Source organism: Chanodichthys erythropterus, chromosome 8 (assembly GCF_024489055.1).
Source record: "Chanodichthys erythropterus isolate Z2021 chromosome 8, ASM2448905v1, whole genome shotgun sequence".
In the NCBI taxonomy this organism is placed as follows: Eukaryota; Metazoa; Chordata; class Actinopteri; order Cypriniformes; family Xenocyprididae; genus Chanodichthys; species Chanodichthys erythropterus.
This window is the reverse complement of record NC_090228.1, coordinates 14,190,867-14,206,888: the sequence shown is the minus strand read 5'-3', so window position 1 is coordinate 14,206,888 and position 16,022 is coordinate 14,190,867. Positions and strand designations below refer to the sequence as shown.

The 16,022-nt window shown below is 35.5% G+C and overlaps 1 protein-coding gene across 1 annotated transcript; it reads left to right on the top strand.

Moving 5' to 3' along the window:
- The first annotated feature begins 835 nt into the window (after nucleotides 1-835).
- gys2 (glycogen synthase 2) lies at nucleotides 836-15,913 on the top strand. Its single transcript, XM_067391046.1, has 17 exons — nucleotides 836-1,152; nucleotides 3,074-3,255; nucleotides 4,713-4,904; nucleotides 5,091-5,276; nucleotides 6,513-6,657; nucleotides 6,746-6,863; nucleotides 6,958-7,078; nucleotides 7,205-7,311; nucleotides 9,185-9,244; nucleotides 9,590-9,668; nucleotides 11,017-11,130; nucleotides 11,508-11,634; nucleotides 12,947-13,042; nucleotides 13,217-13,380; nucleotides 13,503-13,583; nucleotides 14,341-14,518; nucleotides 15,153-15,913. Exons 1-17 carry the CDS (start codon nucleotides 1,032-1,034, stop codon nucleotides 15,236-15,238), a joined length of 2,157 nt encoding a protein of 718 aa, XP_067247147.1. The 5' UTR covers nucleotides 836-1,031; the 3' UTR covers nucleotides 15,239-15,913.
- The last annotated feature ends 109 nt before the right edge of the window (nucleotides 15,914-16,022 follow it).

Sequence of the window (16,022 nt, the reverse complement as noted above, 5' to 3'; positions counted from 1 at the left end):
CTTCAGTAATGTAATAAGGTGATACCTGGATATCATAACTAGAAGAAAATGTTCCTGGCATAATGAGTAGGCAACATTATCTTACATGTAAGTATGAATTATGCAGAAGTCTGATGGTTTTTAGTACATTTGTGATGGAGCACTGATAAAAGCTTTTTACTCTCAGCTTTCAGGTTGTTGTTGGTCTTGTTTTGTGATGCTACAAACACCCAAAATGTAAATTACTGAAAGTGAAAATGTCACATTTAAATGGTAATGATACTTTTGAACACACTTAGGGACTGTACTTTACTTTTAAACTGTTTCTCAGGTAAAGTGGTACAGATCATCAGTGAAAGTTAGACAATCAATTTTGGTTTTAATTTGTCACTATAGTCCACAAACTAACATTATGTAGAGCTTGATTCACAATTTTGTGCATGAACTTTATTGTATCCCATTCAATCCAACAAAGACTCTCCAGAAAGCACATTTTCTCAACTAAATAGCAAATATTGTTCAGCAGTTAAACGCGTAGTAGACGTGCGTCATCACTTATGTATTTACTTTTTTCTCAGATTTTTTTTTTTTTTTTTTTGACTGATGTTAGAAAATAATAATCATATATTGGAATATACTACTTTTTTTTTACATAAGTAGGCTATTAGATAGACCAAAAGATGAATATAGTAGCCTAGTATGTAGGCTATGGGTGCGTGTGCACGTGTCGTCCAGGTCAGAGAGGTTCGCGCGCAGAGGCCAAATTTCGCCTTGATGTCTGTGGACTTCAGACTCGCTATCACAGTGTGCACATGAAGATTTTTTTAGACTTCATTAAAGGTTAGGAAGAGACCGAGCAACAGCTCACAGTGAGCCGAAGTGTCTCCAGGACCTCCAGGCGCTAAAGAGAACCAGAACTTGGCGTCTCAGCGGCTGTTCAGATGGTTTTAGGTTCTTTACTTTTACCGCATAATTGTAATTCGGCCCATTGCATTTCTTTTGCATTTGCAACTCCAGTTGACGGATAAAAGCGATTTCTAAAGGTTTGTGAGATGCGACTGTCCAGATCTTTGTCAATAACATCATTAAGTGGACTTCCACTATTGGAAGAGGAAAGTCTACCCGTGGAAGATCTCCTGCTCTTTGAGGTCGCGTGGGAAGTGACTAATAAGGGTAAGAACCTACAATACTGTTTGTATATTTTCACTGTGCACTTAGAAATTTCGTCAAATTATTCAAAAGGTATGAAAATAATATATTTATGGTATTTATGATACATAAACTTCTGTATGAGATTAGCCTTTGCCAGGCAAATATAGGCTATTTTATTCCCTAAATGGTTACACTTTATTTTGATGGTCCACTTTAACAATTCTCTTGACTATAATTAACATTGCACCTACATGTCAACTAACTCATTAGAGTCATTAGACTGAGTATTGAAGGATTAGTTCACTTCAGAATTAATATTTCCTGATAATTTACTCACCCCCATGTCATCCAAGATGTTTATGTCTTACTTTCTTCAGTTGAAAAGAAATTAAGGTTTTTGATGAAAACATTCCAGGATTTTTCTCCATATAGTGCACTTTAGCAGAGATCGACAGGTTAAAGGTCCATATTGCAGACTCAAAGGGCTCTACAGGATCCCAGACAAGGAATAAGGGTCTTATCTAGCAAAACGATGGGTCATTTTCTAAAAAAAAATTACAAATTATATACCTTTTAACCACAAATGCTCATCTTGCACTAGCTGTTGCATTGCATAATCATGTTGAAAGGTCACACATGACGTAGGTGAAAGTACCACGATAGGGCGAAAACTCCATCTCATTTTCTCCTCCAACTTCAAAATCGTCCAACATTTTTGTTTTACTTTTTTGTAAAGGCTGTTTGACTTAGTCTTTGCACATTCACTTCGTAAACACTGGGTCGGTACTTCCGCCTACGTCATGCATGACCTTTCCAACATGATTACGTAATGTGTGGCGCATCGCAGAGCTAGTGCAAGATGAGCATTTGTGGTTAATATGTACATAATTTTTTATTTTTTTTTTAGAAAGTGACCGATCGTTTTGCTAGATAAGACCCTTATTCCTCGGCTGGGATCGTGTAGAGCACTCTGAAGCTGCATTGAAACTGCAATTTGTACCTTCATCCCGTTGGTTCCCAGTGAAGTTTACTATATGGAGAAAAATCCTGGAATGTTTTCATCAAAAACCTTAATTTCTTTTCTACTGAAGAAAGAAAGACATAAACATCTTGGATGGTGAGTAAATTATCAGGAAATTTGAATTCTGAAATGAACATCCTTTAAATTGAGAATTAGTTGACTGTTAGGTTAGGGTTCGGGTTAGTACAATAAGCTGACATCTAGTTACAAAGTTACTTATAGTCAGTAGAATGTCTGTTGGGGGACCATCAAAATAAAGTGTTAGCAGATATTAGGCAGTCTACTAATGAGAGGAAGCCAAACTTACAATTTACCTGTGATGCTGCATATATGTCCATTGTCCACAAATTAAAAAAATGTTTCTAAAATTTAAACAGGCCAAAAGTAGCCTACTCAAAGCTGAAGAATCACTTTACAATTGTCAAAATCTTGTTTGCTTTATCTCATTACCAAGCAAGCACACATGCATTTCTAAATGTATTGCATAACCTTAGCAAGAAGGTATTTGTGTTTTTGGCCTCTGAAAGTGCACACATTTGACCTCAAGATTGTTAACCCCATTATCAGAAGACTTGAAATAGTTCAACAAGACAGAGCTGTCATTTAGTATGCATGTGTGCAGGATTCATACACTCTTGTATCATTGGGGCCGTGTAGCTGGTTAAACATTAAGCTCCAGATCAATAACCAGATTTTGAGATCTTTTAGAACAGTGGGTTTGAGTCTTTTAAATCCAAATATGATCATCCTCATGTGAGGGTCTCCATCCTAAAATGTAAAAGTCATATTTTCAAGCACAAAATCCCAATTAATACTGTGGAAAAATTAATATTATAAATGTCGATTGTTACATTCCGTTTGTACATTTTATTTTCTCATTCATAAATGTTTTATTCCCTACACAACTGTGTCTATTTCCAGTGGGGGGTATATATACTGTTATTCAGACTAAAGCAAAGATCACAGTGGACGAATGGGGCGAGAACTATTTTATGATGGGACCCTACTACGAACACAACTTCAGGACCCAGGTGGAGAAATGTGAACCGCCAAGCCAAGCCATCAAAGCTGCCATGGACTCGTTGATAAACAACGGTTGCCAGGTATTGCATATACGGTTATTGGTGTCCTATCAAGATGTCTGCATCGGCATTACACACATATAGGCCCTGGTCAGGTTTATGAGGGTCATAGTCATTTGTCCAGTTAACAAAAGTGTTTAAAAGCTGTTCTGGCATCAACACACCTGCTGTATCAGTATCGGATGATAGTATAAAACATAAAGCACACTCTAAAAAGTAATTCAGGGGGCCTTTAGTCATTACTTAAATATATATATATATATATAATGTTGTGAAATAAAAAATCAAGTTCTGAAATGCTGTTAGAGTTTTTACTTGTAATTGTTATTTTATTGAGCTTGGATGACACAAATTATGCCTATTGATTCGATATACTTTCATGACTTGTCATAGTTTAACATTTTCAGTTAATCAAAAATGTATTTAATTTTAAGTTCTGTTAATGTAAAATAAATTCTGATGACATGTAAATGTGTTTCATTGTTTTGAGTTGAATGAACACTTTTAATTTAGACAGACTTAAGTTAAGTGAAACTGGGCTGGGATTTATATTTCCCATCATGCTTTGCCCATCGCACTTGAAAGGGAGAGTAAATGCTAAAATTAAGTGTTATATAATGTTTTTTGCACAAGATTAATGGTAAGGGAGATTTAGCAGTAATTAGTGTTTTGTTATGCTAATTTAGAAGAGTTAATGTGTTAATGTGGGTTTTTGGAGAGTTACCATCATGGTGACAAGCGGTGCTTGGTAAGTTCATGTTACTTAGAAATGTGTTTTATTGTGTCCAAAAAGCGTCTTCACCTTACTTAAAACAATATGTTAGATCAACTTAAATAGTTTCATTCATATTCACAGTTTTTAAGTTCATGTTACTTAGAAACGTGTTTTTATTGTGGCAAAAAAACATCTTCACCTTACTTAAAACATTATGTTGAATCAACTCAAAATATTGCTTTGAATTAATGTAAAACGTTAACATATTTTGTTGTTGTTGTTGAACCAATGTTTTTTTTTTTTAGAGTGCAGCTTTGTATCTTGGGTATTAAAAAAAAAGGTTTGTGGCTGTGTTCATTTTTTCTTAGTCTCATTCTGACCAGAAGATGACGCTAGAGGATCCCTGTAAGGGGAAACTGATGAAATATAATTTTTTGAGTGAAGCAGAGGCACTATGAAATGATAAAATCTTAAGTTGCAGTTCTAAAAATGACTAAAAAATAGACTGAAAATATAATAATAAAAGTTAATTAAAAATATAATAAATATTATAATACTAGAATAACACTTGTGATGGGACATAAAAACATGAACATAAAAAATGCCTTTGGCCCTGTGAATTTGGACAGCAAAGCACTCTTTTTTTTTTATAGATTCCAACAAAAATAGAAATGAGTGGGGTGACATCTACATGCCATCTTCCTATTGTTGCCTGTGTTGGCATATTTTGATGATATTGCCTTCACTTTCTCTCTACATGCAGGTTCACTTTGGCCGCTGGTTGATTGAGGGCAGTCCGTACGTCATCCTCTTTGATATTGGGTCAGCTGCTTGGAACCTGGACCGCTGGAAGGGGGATCTGTGGGACTCATGCAGCATCGGGCTGCCCTATCACGACAGAGAGGCCAACGACTCGCTCATCTTTGGTTCTCTTGTGGCCTGGTTCTTCAAGGAGGTGAAGAAATCCCTTTTGTAAACTATACACTATCTGAGTGTGCTTTCCTGGATTTTTAGCTGTAGTTTTCCAGTCTATCCAGGCTGGAATATTAATCAATTCAGTCTACGTTAACTTTTCAAGGTTTGAAGCAGACATTGGGAATAATCTGCTGATGATATTAAACCTTTTTGTCTCCGTCTGCAGCTAACAGACCAACTTCAGGACAAGCCCAATGTAATCGCTCATTTCCACGAATGGCAGGCTGGGACAGGACTTGTACTGTGCCGCTCCCGCCAGATTCCCTTGGCAACCATTTTTACCACACATGCCACCCTGCTGGGCCGGTACTTGTGTGCTGGTAGTGCCGACTTCTACAACAACCTGGACAAGGTGAGGATATTTTTTACATTGTACATCAGTGGTGAAGGCCCCTCACTGTTCAGCATAATATTTGAAGGCCCCCAAACATTATATAATATTGCATTATATTATATATATTGCATTCAATATTTCAAATAATCAGAATGATTTCTGAAGGATCATGTGACACTGACGACTGGAGTAATGATGCTGAAAATTCAGATTTTCCATCACAGGAATAGATTACTTTTCTAAATCTATTAAAATAGAAAATAGTTATTTGAAATTGTAATGATATATCACAATATTACTGTTTTACTGTATTTTTGATAAATAAGAACATGATGTCTTTCAAAAACATTCTTAAATAGATAACTAAAATTGATGTTCATTATTAAAATTAATATTATTAATAACAATATTAATATATTTATAATAATGATTATATCATATTGAATTTTCAGCATCATTACTCCAGTCTTTAGTGTCACATGATCCTTCAGAAATCATTCTAATATGATGCTCCAGAAACATTTCTTCTTATTATCAATGTTAAAAACAGTTGTGCTGTTTAATATTTTGGAGAAAACCATGATATATTTCTTGTCAGGATTCTTTGATGACTTCTGTACACCTTATCCTCATAACACAAAGGTTAGATTTTAAGTGAACCACATTAAAAATGTCCGCTTACGGGCATCATTATTCAAAATACTCAAGTTTTAACAAAATAGTACAAATAAAAAGTACACAACATCCCACACATTTTTCTACTATTTAAAGTGTGCCCCACAGAAACCAATCAAGTTAGTTGGTGTAGTGAACACTTATTAGATAAAGGTGGAAGTGAGCAAGTGAGAGTACATGCAGTGATAATTGGGCCTGGTGTAGTGAGCATAAAGGTCATCATGCCTGAAGGTTGCAGGGGTTGACTGAAGAATAATTGACAGCATCTTATGATTTACTGACTTATGCTATTGCCCCAGAGAGACTTCCTTCACCTGCTGTTGGGGGGGGAAGCTCTTTTTTTTTTTTTTTTTTTTAAATGAACATTGCACTGTTTTAAAGATAATTTTTTGAATCATGTTCATTATTCTAATAATGACATCAGGATTGTGACTAAAAGTTTATTATTATGAAAGAAAAAAAAAATATTTTTGATCTGTAAATTCTCAATTCAGCAGAGTTTGGACTCCGCATACCAGGCATCCATGACACTACAGTCTTCTCTTTTCAAACTGTTAATTTAATCTAGTTTTCATGCAGTTTAACATAGACCAAGAGGCAGGAGAGAGGCAGATCTACCATCGCTACTGTTTGGAGAGGGCTGCTGTACACTGCGCTCATGTCTTCACCACCGTGTCCCAGATTACAGCTGTGGAGGCCAATCACATGCTCCATAGACAGCCAGGTATTACAAATCCCCCTCTTCTGCCCTATAATTAGCTTCTGAATACATGATGTTGAAAATATCACATTTGTATACACGGCCCTTGCAGATGTCGTCACACCAAATGGCCTGAATATTAGGAAGTTCTCAGCCATGCATGAGTTCCAGAACCTGCACTCCATGAACAAATCCAAGATTCAGGAGTTTGTAAGAGGACACTTCTATGGGTAAGATCTCTTTTCTGTCGGCACAATAACACACACACACTTGTATACAAAAATGTATATTATCGTTTTCTAAAAATTCTCTTGTCATTGGCAGCCATCTGGACTTCAATCTGGAAAAGACCCTGTTCTTTTTCATCGCAGGACGATATGAGTTTTCTAATAAAGGAGCAGACCTGTTCCTCGAATCTCTGTCCAGATTAAACTACTTGCTAAGGGTATAAACAGTCACTGCTGTACTAATACCACTTAGTTTCTTCATAAAATATAATTATCTAGTTTAAGCATACCAGACAAGGCAAAGATGTTCATTATTGATTGTATGTTTGTGTTATGGCTTACAGGTTCATAAGAATGATGTTACAGTGGTTGTGTTCTTTATCATGCCTGCCAAAACCAACAACTTCAATGTGGAGTCTCTTAAAGGACAGGCTGTACGCAAGCAAATGTGGTGCGTAACTGCTTGAGTATATAACCTTTGACATTACTAATATTAATTAATGAAACATTGATATTTCATTAATATGTATGTATGAGTGATTCTATAATTGCTGGTACATTTGGTGTCCAGAGTCATTATTTTTCTGCTGTTTTCAAATGGTTATATTTCTAATAATTTTAATAATTTGTTACTCATTTTCATGGATCACAAGATGTTACAGCCCATAACAACAATATAATATTTTCTGTAAAAAGTCTTATATAGCTGAAAATCATGATTTCTTGTTGTCTGAATTAGTGTCAATTCTGTTACTGTCAAGCTCTGTTACCAAGGTAGAGTAACAGTGTTGACAGTATGTAACAGAATTGACAGTCATACACAGAGAAACACACACTCTCTCTCACTCTCTCACACACTCACATACAGTACATAACTGTCAACACTGTTACACTAACTTGGTAACAGAGTTGACACTGACTAATTCGGATAACAAGAAATCATGAAAAGCAGAGAAAAGTAATGACTTTGGACACCAAATGTAGCTGTAATTTTTGAATCATCCAAATATAAATATTAATATAATTATAAAAAGATATATTAATTTATAATATCTAACAATAAAAAAAATAAATAAATAATAATATAAACAAATATATTATTAATTTATGTTATAAAACGGTTAGTTCCTATCCTTTATTCTGATTGGTCAATAGCTGTGTTTTATTCACCATAAAACACGGCTATGACCGCTTCACCAAACGGTTCTGTATATCACTACACAATACCCTTCGCAACCACTCTTAGCATTGTAACCTATTTGTTCTTCATTTATATTGTTCATTGAAGCTTAATGTATTATGTAGAAGAGTACTGTGAGAAAAAGATGGAGTGAGCGAGTTTATTACCTGCATTCAGATTTAGCATTTTCCTTCAGGTCAGTCCTATGTTCATAATAAAAAAATCTGTTTAAATGTCTGCTGCAATATCTAGTCTTTTTAATAGTTAAGGGGTTTTCCCGTGACTGACAGTCACTAGTCAAAGCATTTTTCAGTTGCGTCTTGTTCCGTGTTCACAACAATTCAGTCTTTTCAATGTAAAAGTCTTCACTACTGACTGACACACTCATAAAGACAGTCTTTGCCGCCATCTAATGGCGTAATAATGTAACTTCTGTTGCTGTTCACGGTCAGGGACTATTTTTTTCCAGCGGAAGGAAGGCTTTTAGTGAAAGTTTACTTCATGAAAATTGCATTGATACATATTTTAGGCTTTAATATTTGTATTGTGTGGTAACCGTTTTATAAAAGCAATAAGCTTTGCGTCGTGCCTAACAACGGCCTTCAGCCGTGACTTATTCACAGTACAGCACAGCGTCTCGTACCTTATTGCTTTCATATATAACAATTAATAATAATGATAATTATTATTATTTATAAAATGTCATTATTATTATTATTATTATTATGATTACACATTTAAAGTACAATTATTACAATTATTTTCCTTATAAATTTACCTGGTAACACTTTACAATAAACCTAAGGTACCATTTGTTAACATTACTAACTACATTATTTACATATATACATAACTTTACATATATTGCTCATTGTTATATAAAGCTAGTTAATTCGTTTACATAATTTTTTTACTGCAACCTTTTTTTTTTTTTTTTTTTTTTTTTTAATGGGCGAGAGTTAATTTTGGATCTTGCTAGTCTCTGTTTCTCATTGTTAATAACACTAGTAGAGTAGAGCTGTGATACTGGATCAGATTTACCACAAGCTATACTAATATTACTTATTTGCCAATGAAAGGAAACAGCTCTTCTTTTCAGATGGCTTTAGTGACTTCTCCAATATATCTTTCCTCTGTCTCTCAGGGACACAGCTCAGTCGGTGAAGGAGAAGTTTGGCAAAAAGCTTTACGAGAGCTTGTTACGGTTGGTGATTTCTACTCTCTGTAAACCCTCTCTCATACAGATCTAACAAAACAGGACTCAAAATTGATGTGACAGTAAATGTTGTCAGTCTGTGATGATGAAGAGTGAGTATGAACATCTGATGTCATAAACAGGAGTGACTGCGTAACCTTCAAGTGTTAATATTTCACAGTGTTTACCAGGTGTTGATGAGAGTACACTGCACTTCCTCTGGGAGTTGTCAGGTTATAGGATATTCATAATGACACTGTGTGATGTCAATAGGTCATTTCCCATGTGTGATCCTGGAGCAAGATAGTGTGTGTTTGAAGGATCTCATCTAATGAAGCTTTTCTGCATTCACAGGGGAGAGATCCCAGACATGAGCAAAATCCTGGACAGAGATGATTTCACAATCATGAAGAGGGCCATTTATGCAACACAGGTCAGACAAAATGTTACACAATTCTTACATCACAAGAGGCCACATTGAAAAATAACCAAATATATATTTGTTTTCCTGTATATTTAGCCATTGTTATTTCGTGGCTATGAAAGACTAGAGTGCCACAAATAATAAAAGATTTAATTACCAGTTTGTTACTTTAAAATGGATAAATAGACATTTAAAACTGGTTATTTAGTTCATGTTCAAGTTCATTGGCCACTCCTACGTACTCAAACTGTTCAAAGACTTTTTTTAAAGATTTTTTTTTTAAGAGAAGCAATTTGTAAATGTATTAAACCATCTCTTGTATTACACCATGCTCTCTTCTCACATGCTAAAATAATTTTCAAGTCTAATCACTGTGTCATGTGCATTTATTTATTTGATAAGTAGCCTTGAAACAAGAAGGATAATGTACAGTCAGCTGGTCATTATCACAAAATAAACCCTTTCAGGATGATACTATACATTATACTTATGTATTAAACTTAACACTATCTAGTTTTGATTTAATTTATTGTGTAAAAATCTAATCTAATGAATATTTCCTTCTCTTTTTGACAACATCACTTAATCGTGTTTTAGGACAAACTAGGATATGGGTCCAAAGATGGATGTCTCTGAACTGAGTAAATGTTTTCAGGGGATTTTCATTCATTCTCCCCTGCAGCTGTTTTGTATGAATGGACTCTAATCAAAGGTCAGGTGGAGGTCATAGTGAATATTGACATATTAAGCCTCTGTGGAGGAATCCCCTGCATAATTCTGCTGGATACTGGCAGAGTGGCTTATGTTACAGAGCTCAGTGACGTAGTTAACTGCGTTTCCTGACTGTCTGCGGTCGATAGATTGAATGTGTTACTGAGATTTATTCTAAAGCTCCTTAATGGCAGTGTTATGAGCAGCACGTCAATATACAGCCACTCCGGTTAGATTTATTTGGGTATCAATATTTCGAGGAGCTACCAAAGGAGAGGTATTGATCTGTTAGTGTTGGTGTTTGTTTATAAAGAAGGAATGAGAGTGAAAAATGAGCCTAATTTTTCTGGAGGGTTAAAGTCCACTCACTCGTTTCCTATGACTCAGTCTCTGGAATTTAATAGCAAGAATAATGTATATTAGAAACACAGAAATGGTGCAAGCATAAGTAGTAAAAGCAGAGCAGGCAATTTTGATAGCAAGATTGCTTTTTGACCTTAAATGGAGTTTCGAAACTTTGCTCCTCATGATTTTTACTCAACTACTGCTTATGGATAGCTGATTTTATTTATTTGTTAAACTTTTATACACTTCCATTGACAAATACACTCGCCTGTAATTATGTTCATGTCTTTGTCCTTCATAGAGACACTCTCTCCCTCCAGTAACAACTCACAACATGCTGGATGACTCCACAGACCCCATCCTGAGCAACATCCGCCGAATCGGCCTCTTCAATGGACGCAATGACCGAGTGAAGGTGTGCTTTCCACTATGTCCGAGCCCAAAAGATTTTTTTATAATAGCAATCGAAATGCAGGTTTAAAGAGATTTCACTCAAAATTGAAAAAACTCAACTTGTTCCAAACCTGTATGAATTTATTTCTTCTGCTGAGCACAAAAGAAGTTATTTTGAGGAATATGGGTAACCATACAGTTGATGGACCCCATTGACTTTCATAGTATGGAGTCAATGTGGTCCATCAACTCTTTGGTTGCCGACATTCTTCATTCTCAAGGTTGCCTTCAGTTCATGTTAAGTGCATCATATGATGCATTAAAGCTGTGTTGTATTGATTGATTGTGGTAAATCTTTATAAAAATGTGTTTGAATGGCTTCAATGTATTAATTGTCAGATTGTGTTCCATCCGGAGTTCCTGTCCTCCACCAGTCCCCTGCTGCCCATGGATTATGAGGAGTTTGTGCGCGGCTGCCATCTGGGAGTGTTTCCATCCTACTATGAACCATGGGGCTACACGCCAGGTTTCATACACAACGCACATACCTTTCAGTACCTGTCACGTCTTTGGTTCTGTCACAATCTTGCATCCAGCATTTTCGCTCGACTTTAAATTAAATATTGACATCAGATTTTGAGCTTGATTTTATACATTAATATGGCTCAAATTTTGTTGGAAAAAAAAATCAAGAAAAAAATTTGCATTTTTATATCCACATTTTTCCTGAATGCTTGCCCATTTTTACCAGAATTATGCTTTATATTTCTAGTCTCCGGTGTTTCCAGTTAAATTATCATATTTTCTGAGCTGATAATGTAATGTTAAACCTATGAAAGTGGTTTAAAAAAAGCACATGGCTCCATAGTGCCATCACTTTACTGTGTCGCAAAGTGCCTCACCCTTCAATGCTACCTACACTGAAAACAGATGGGCGCTCATATTTTACATTCAGCTCCCGATCGGGGTGATGTTCGCTCACAAATACCTTCTTTGTGGAGTATTTTAATTTAAAGGGTTAGTTCACCCAGAAATGAAAATTCTGTCATTTATTACTTACCCTTGTGTCGTTCCACACCCGTAAGACCTTTGTTCATCTTCAGAACACAAATTAAGATATTTAGTTGAAATCCGATGGCTCCGTGAGGCCTCCATAGGGAGCAATGACACTTCCTCTCTCAAGATCCATAAAGGTACTAAAAACATATTTAAATCAGTTCATGTGAGTACAGTGGCTCAATATTAATTTGGAGCGCCAAAAAAAACTAAAATAATGTCTTATTTAGTGATGGCCGATTTCAAAACATTGCTTCAGGAAGCATCGGAGCACAAATGAATCAGTGTATCGAATTTTCTGTTCGGAGCGCCAAAGTCACGTGATTTCAGCCGTTGGCGGTTTGACACCTGATCTGAATCATGATTTGATACACTGATTCATTATGCTCCGAAGCTTCATGAAGCAGTGTTTTGAAATCGGCCATCACTAAATAAGTCATTATTTAGTTTTTTTGGCGCCCCAAAAATATTCTCGTCACTTTATAATATTAATATTGAACCACTGAACTCACATGAACCGATTTAAATATGTTTTTAGTACCTTTATGGATCTTGAGAAAGGAATGAATGAATGAATGAATGAAGGTGAGTAATAAATGACAGATTTTCATTTTTGGCATACATCGGCGTATACTGACATTTTTTTTCAGATTTGCTGGTGCCCAAAACAAGTACTTACCAGAAATTCCTTCAGTTTATTGATGATGTTGTATAAATATTCATTATGTTAAACATGTATTGGACTATATGACGCTTGTTGACCTGTAATCTGATTTGTTCAGGCGAGTGTACTGTAATGGGAATACCCAGCGTAACCACCAATCTATCTGGGTTTGGCTGTTTCATGGAGGAACACGTCTCCGACCCGTCTGAATATGGTATGTGAATCATTCAACGAGTCACTGCTTTTCAAAACTATTTGCACAGCTTATTTATATATTTCTATTATATGTTGTTTTAAATGCATTCCAATGTTTTATTTGGCTAAATCAATAAATACACTTGTTACAACTCTCCTCATCATCATGAGTAATATAATATTTTTGTTGTAGGAATTTACATTGTGGACCGGCGATTCCGTTCTGCAGACGAGTCGTGTAACCAGCTGACTCAGTTCATGTTTTCATTCTGCCAAAAGTCACGCAGACAGCGAATAATCCAACGCAACCGAACTGAGAGACTCTCTGACCTGCTGGACTGGCGATACCTCGGACGGGTGAGTATCTTCTCATCGCACACCTTTATTTCATCGGTTAAGGACATTGGTTAGTTTGCATCCGACATGTGGCATGTTTTCTTTATCAAATAATATGCGGTGGCCTGTGTTTCTTCTCTCAGTTCTACATGAACGCCAGGCATCTGGCCCTCAGCAGAGCCTTTCCTGCTAAATTCAAAATGGACCATCTCAACCTCCAATCGGTGAGCCCTGTTAACACTCACAGGCCCTCTTTCCAGATGTGTTTTGGTGGATCGGATCACAGGTAGACGAGGAAGACACATTTTACATATGAACATGCCCGGAGACGACGGAAAAACATTACATTTATTTTTTTTCCAATCTTTTTTAGGTGCCCCATACAGAGTCCCTAATATGACATTTGCAATAAAAATAGATATTTAGGTTTTTGCATGTTTCATGTTTGAAGTTTGCATATGCATAGTACTTATTAGCAGCCCTGAAAGGCAAAGTGAAAAAATTACATAAGAAATCACTCAAATGCACCTTTCGCTGAAAGATACGCATATGACATGATCCATAGACATCATTAAATCATTATTAGCATTAATGCTGACGAGGATCAAACTTTATATCGACTTTCACCTCATCTCTCTGCTCTCAAAATTGCTAATCCGAGTGTTATTGAATGAATGTATGACGTCTAACACTCCTGAGTGATGAGGATGAACCGCTGTTGAGCTTCATTCTTGAGTTTAATTGACAGGATAACATTTACCTGCTCAGGAAGATGACTTGATTCCCATTCAAGCTCACTCACAGTTGATCTACACAGGCTTTTCAAAGACTACACACACACAAAATGGCATATGCATGAAATCAAAGAATGAAATTGATTTTTTTTTTTTTTTGTAATATAATTTTGACTCATTTTGTAACACTCTTTTACCATTATATCAGAATAAGTATGACTGAATCTTTTTTTGTTTGTTTGCACAGACACAAGGTTTCCGTTACCCCCGACCCTCCTCTGTCCCTCCATCCCCGTCGGCTTCCCTCCACTCCACCCCTCACCACAGCGATGAGGAAGATGACGACACCTATGACGAAGACGAGGAGGCCGAGAGGGACAGGCAGAACATCAAGGCACCTTTCACTCTGGGTGCAGAGCCTGAGGGTAAGAGGAAACAGCCGCTGGAAAATGGGAATTAAGATCCACACCCTCCTGCTCCTGAAGCTCAGAAATATTTACACCTGCTACCCTTTAAGAATGTCCAAAAAATGAACAAGATAATATCTTTTACATACAGTGGCGTAACATAAAAAAAACAAAAAAACATTTTCACTACTAGTCTCAGACAGACCACTGTATGAAATGTCATGTATGTTCCACTAGTGAAATATTAGTGAGAAATCTGGATTTTTTTTTTATCTTTTAAAGCTTACCTCTAAATTTGGTAGATTGGTGCCATGAGGCTATAATAGAGAAAATGTTGAAAAACAATAAAATAATTTATTTTCCCCCTAAAACATACCTTTATATATGTGACCCTGGACCACAAAACCAGTCACAAGTCGCACGGGTATATTTGTAGCAATAGTCAACATACATTGTATAGGTCAAAATGATCGATTTTTCTTTTATGCCAAAAAATCATTAGATATTAAGTAAAGATCATGTTCCATTAAGATATTTTGTAAATTTCCTACCCTAAATATATATAAAAAAATATATTTTTGTGAGTGGATATGCATTGCTAAGGACTTTAAAGGTGATTTTCTCACTATTTTGATTTTTTTTGCACCCTCAGATTCCAGATTTTCAAATAGTTGTATCTTGGACAAATATTGTCCTAACAAACCATACATCAATGTAAAGATTTTAGGTAATGTATAAATCTCAATTTTAAAAAAATTACCCTTATGACTGGTTTTGTGGTCCAGAGTCACATATTACCAGATAAGCAACATTTTAATATAACTAATGTGCAAAATTGTAAAAAATTATACTCATGTTCTTCTAAAAAGTTTGCAATTTTTAGTGTCCTTGATATGTATGTTACATGCACTTACTATAGTAATAACAGTAAATGATGTCTAATTAAATGCAACTAACCCTAAACCAAACCCTAATCCTATATTGTTAATTAATATTGCTTTGTACACCATGGTATAATTACACTGTAACAAGGACGCCTTCAAATAAAGTGCAACCAAAGAAGTCTCATTCACGGTAGTGGTTATCAGTGCAAATTTAGTTTAATTAATTGAGAAAAAGTTCACATATTCTCAAATATGTAATTTATAGACAATTCAATTCACATGTTGATTTAACATGAGAAAAAGAAAAGGGGAAAAAAAAAAATCTGTACAGTTATTTTATATTACACAGAATTTCAATCATCATAAATAGTATCTTTTCCAAGATCTGTCTTGAAAAAACAACCCATTATTTCACCTGAAATAAAACAAGAAATTAAAATACCTTAAAATCAGTCTCTGCTCTATTCCTTGAGTTACTTAACTTAAATTATCAGTCCAAAATAAGTCCAAGTGGAATGATACGAATAATCTGGAAACATACATAACTCAACTCCACATTACTTGTGATAATGTTGAACAGTAAGTGATGAACTTTTAGAGAAGTTAAAACACAGGCATCATCGTAGCTGAGGATGAAG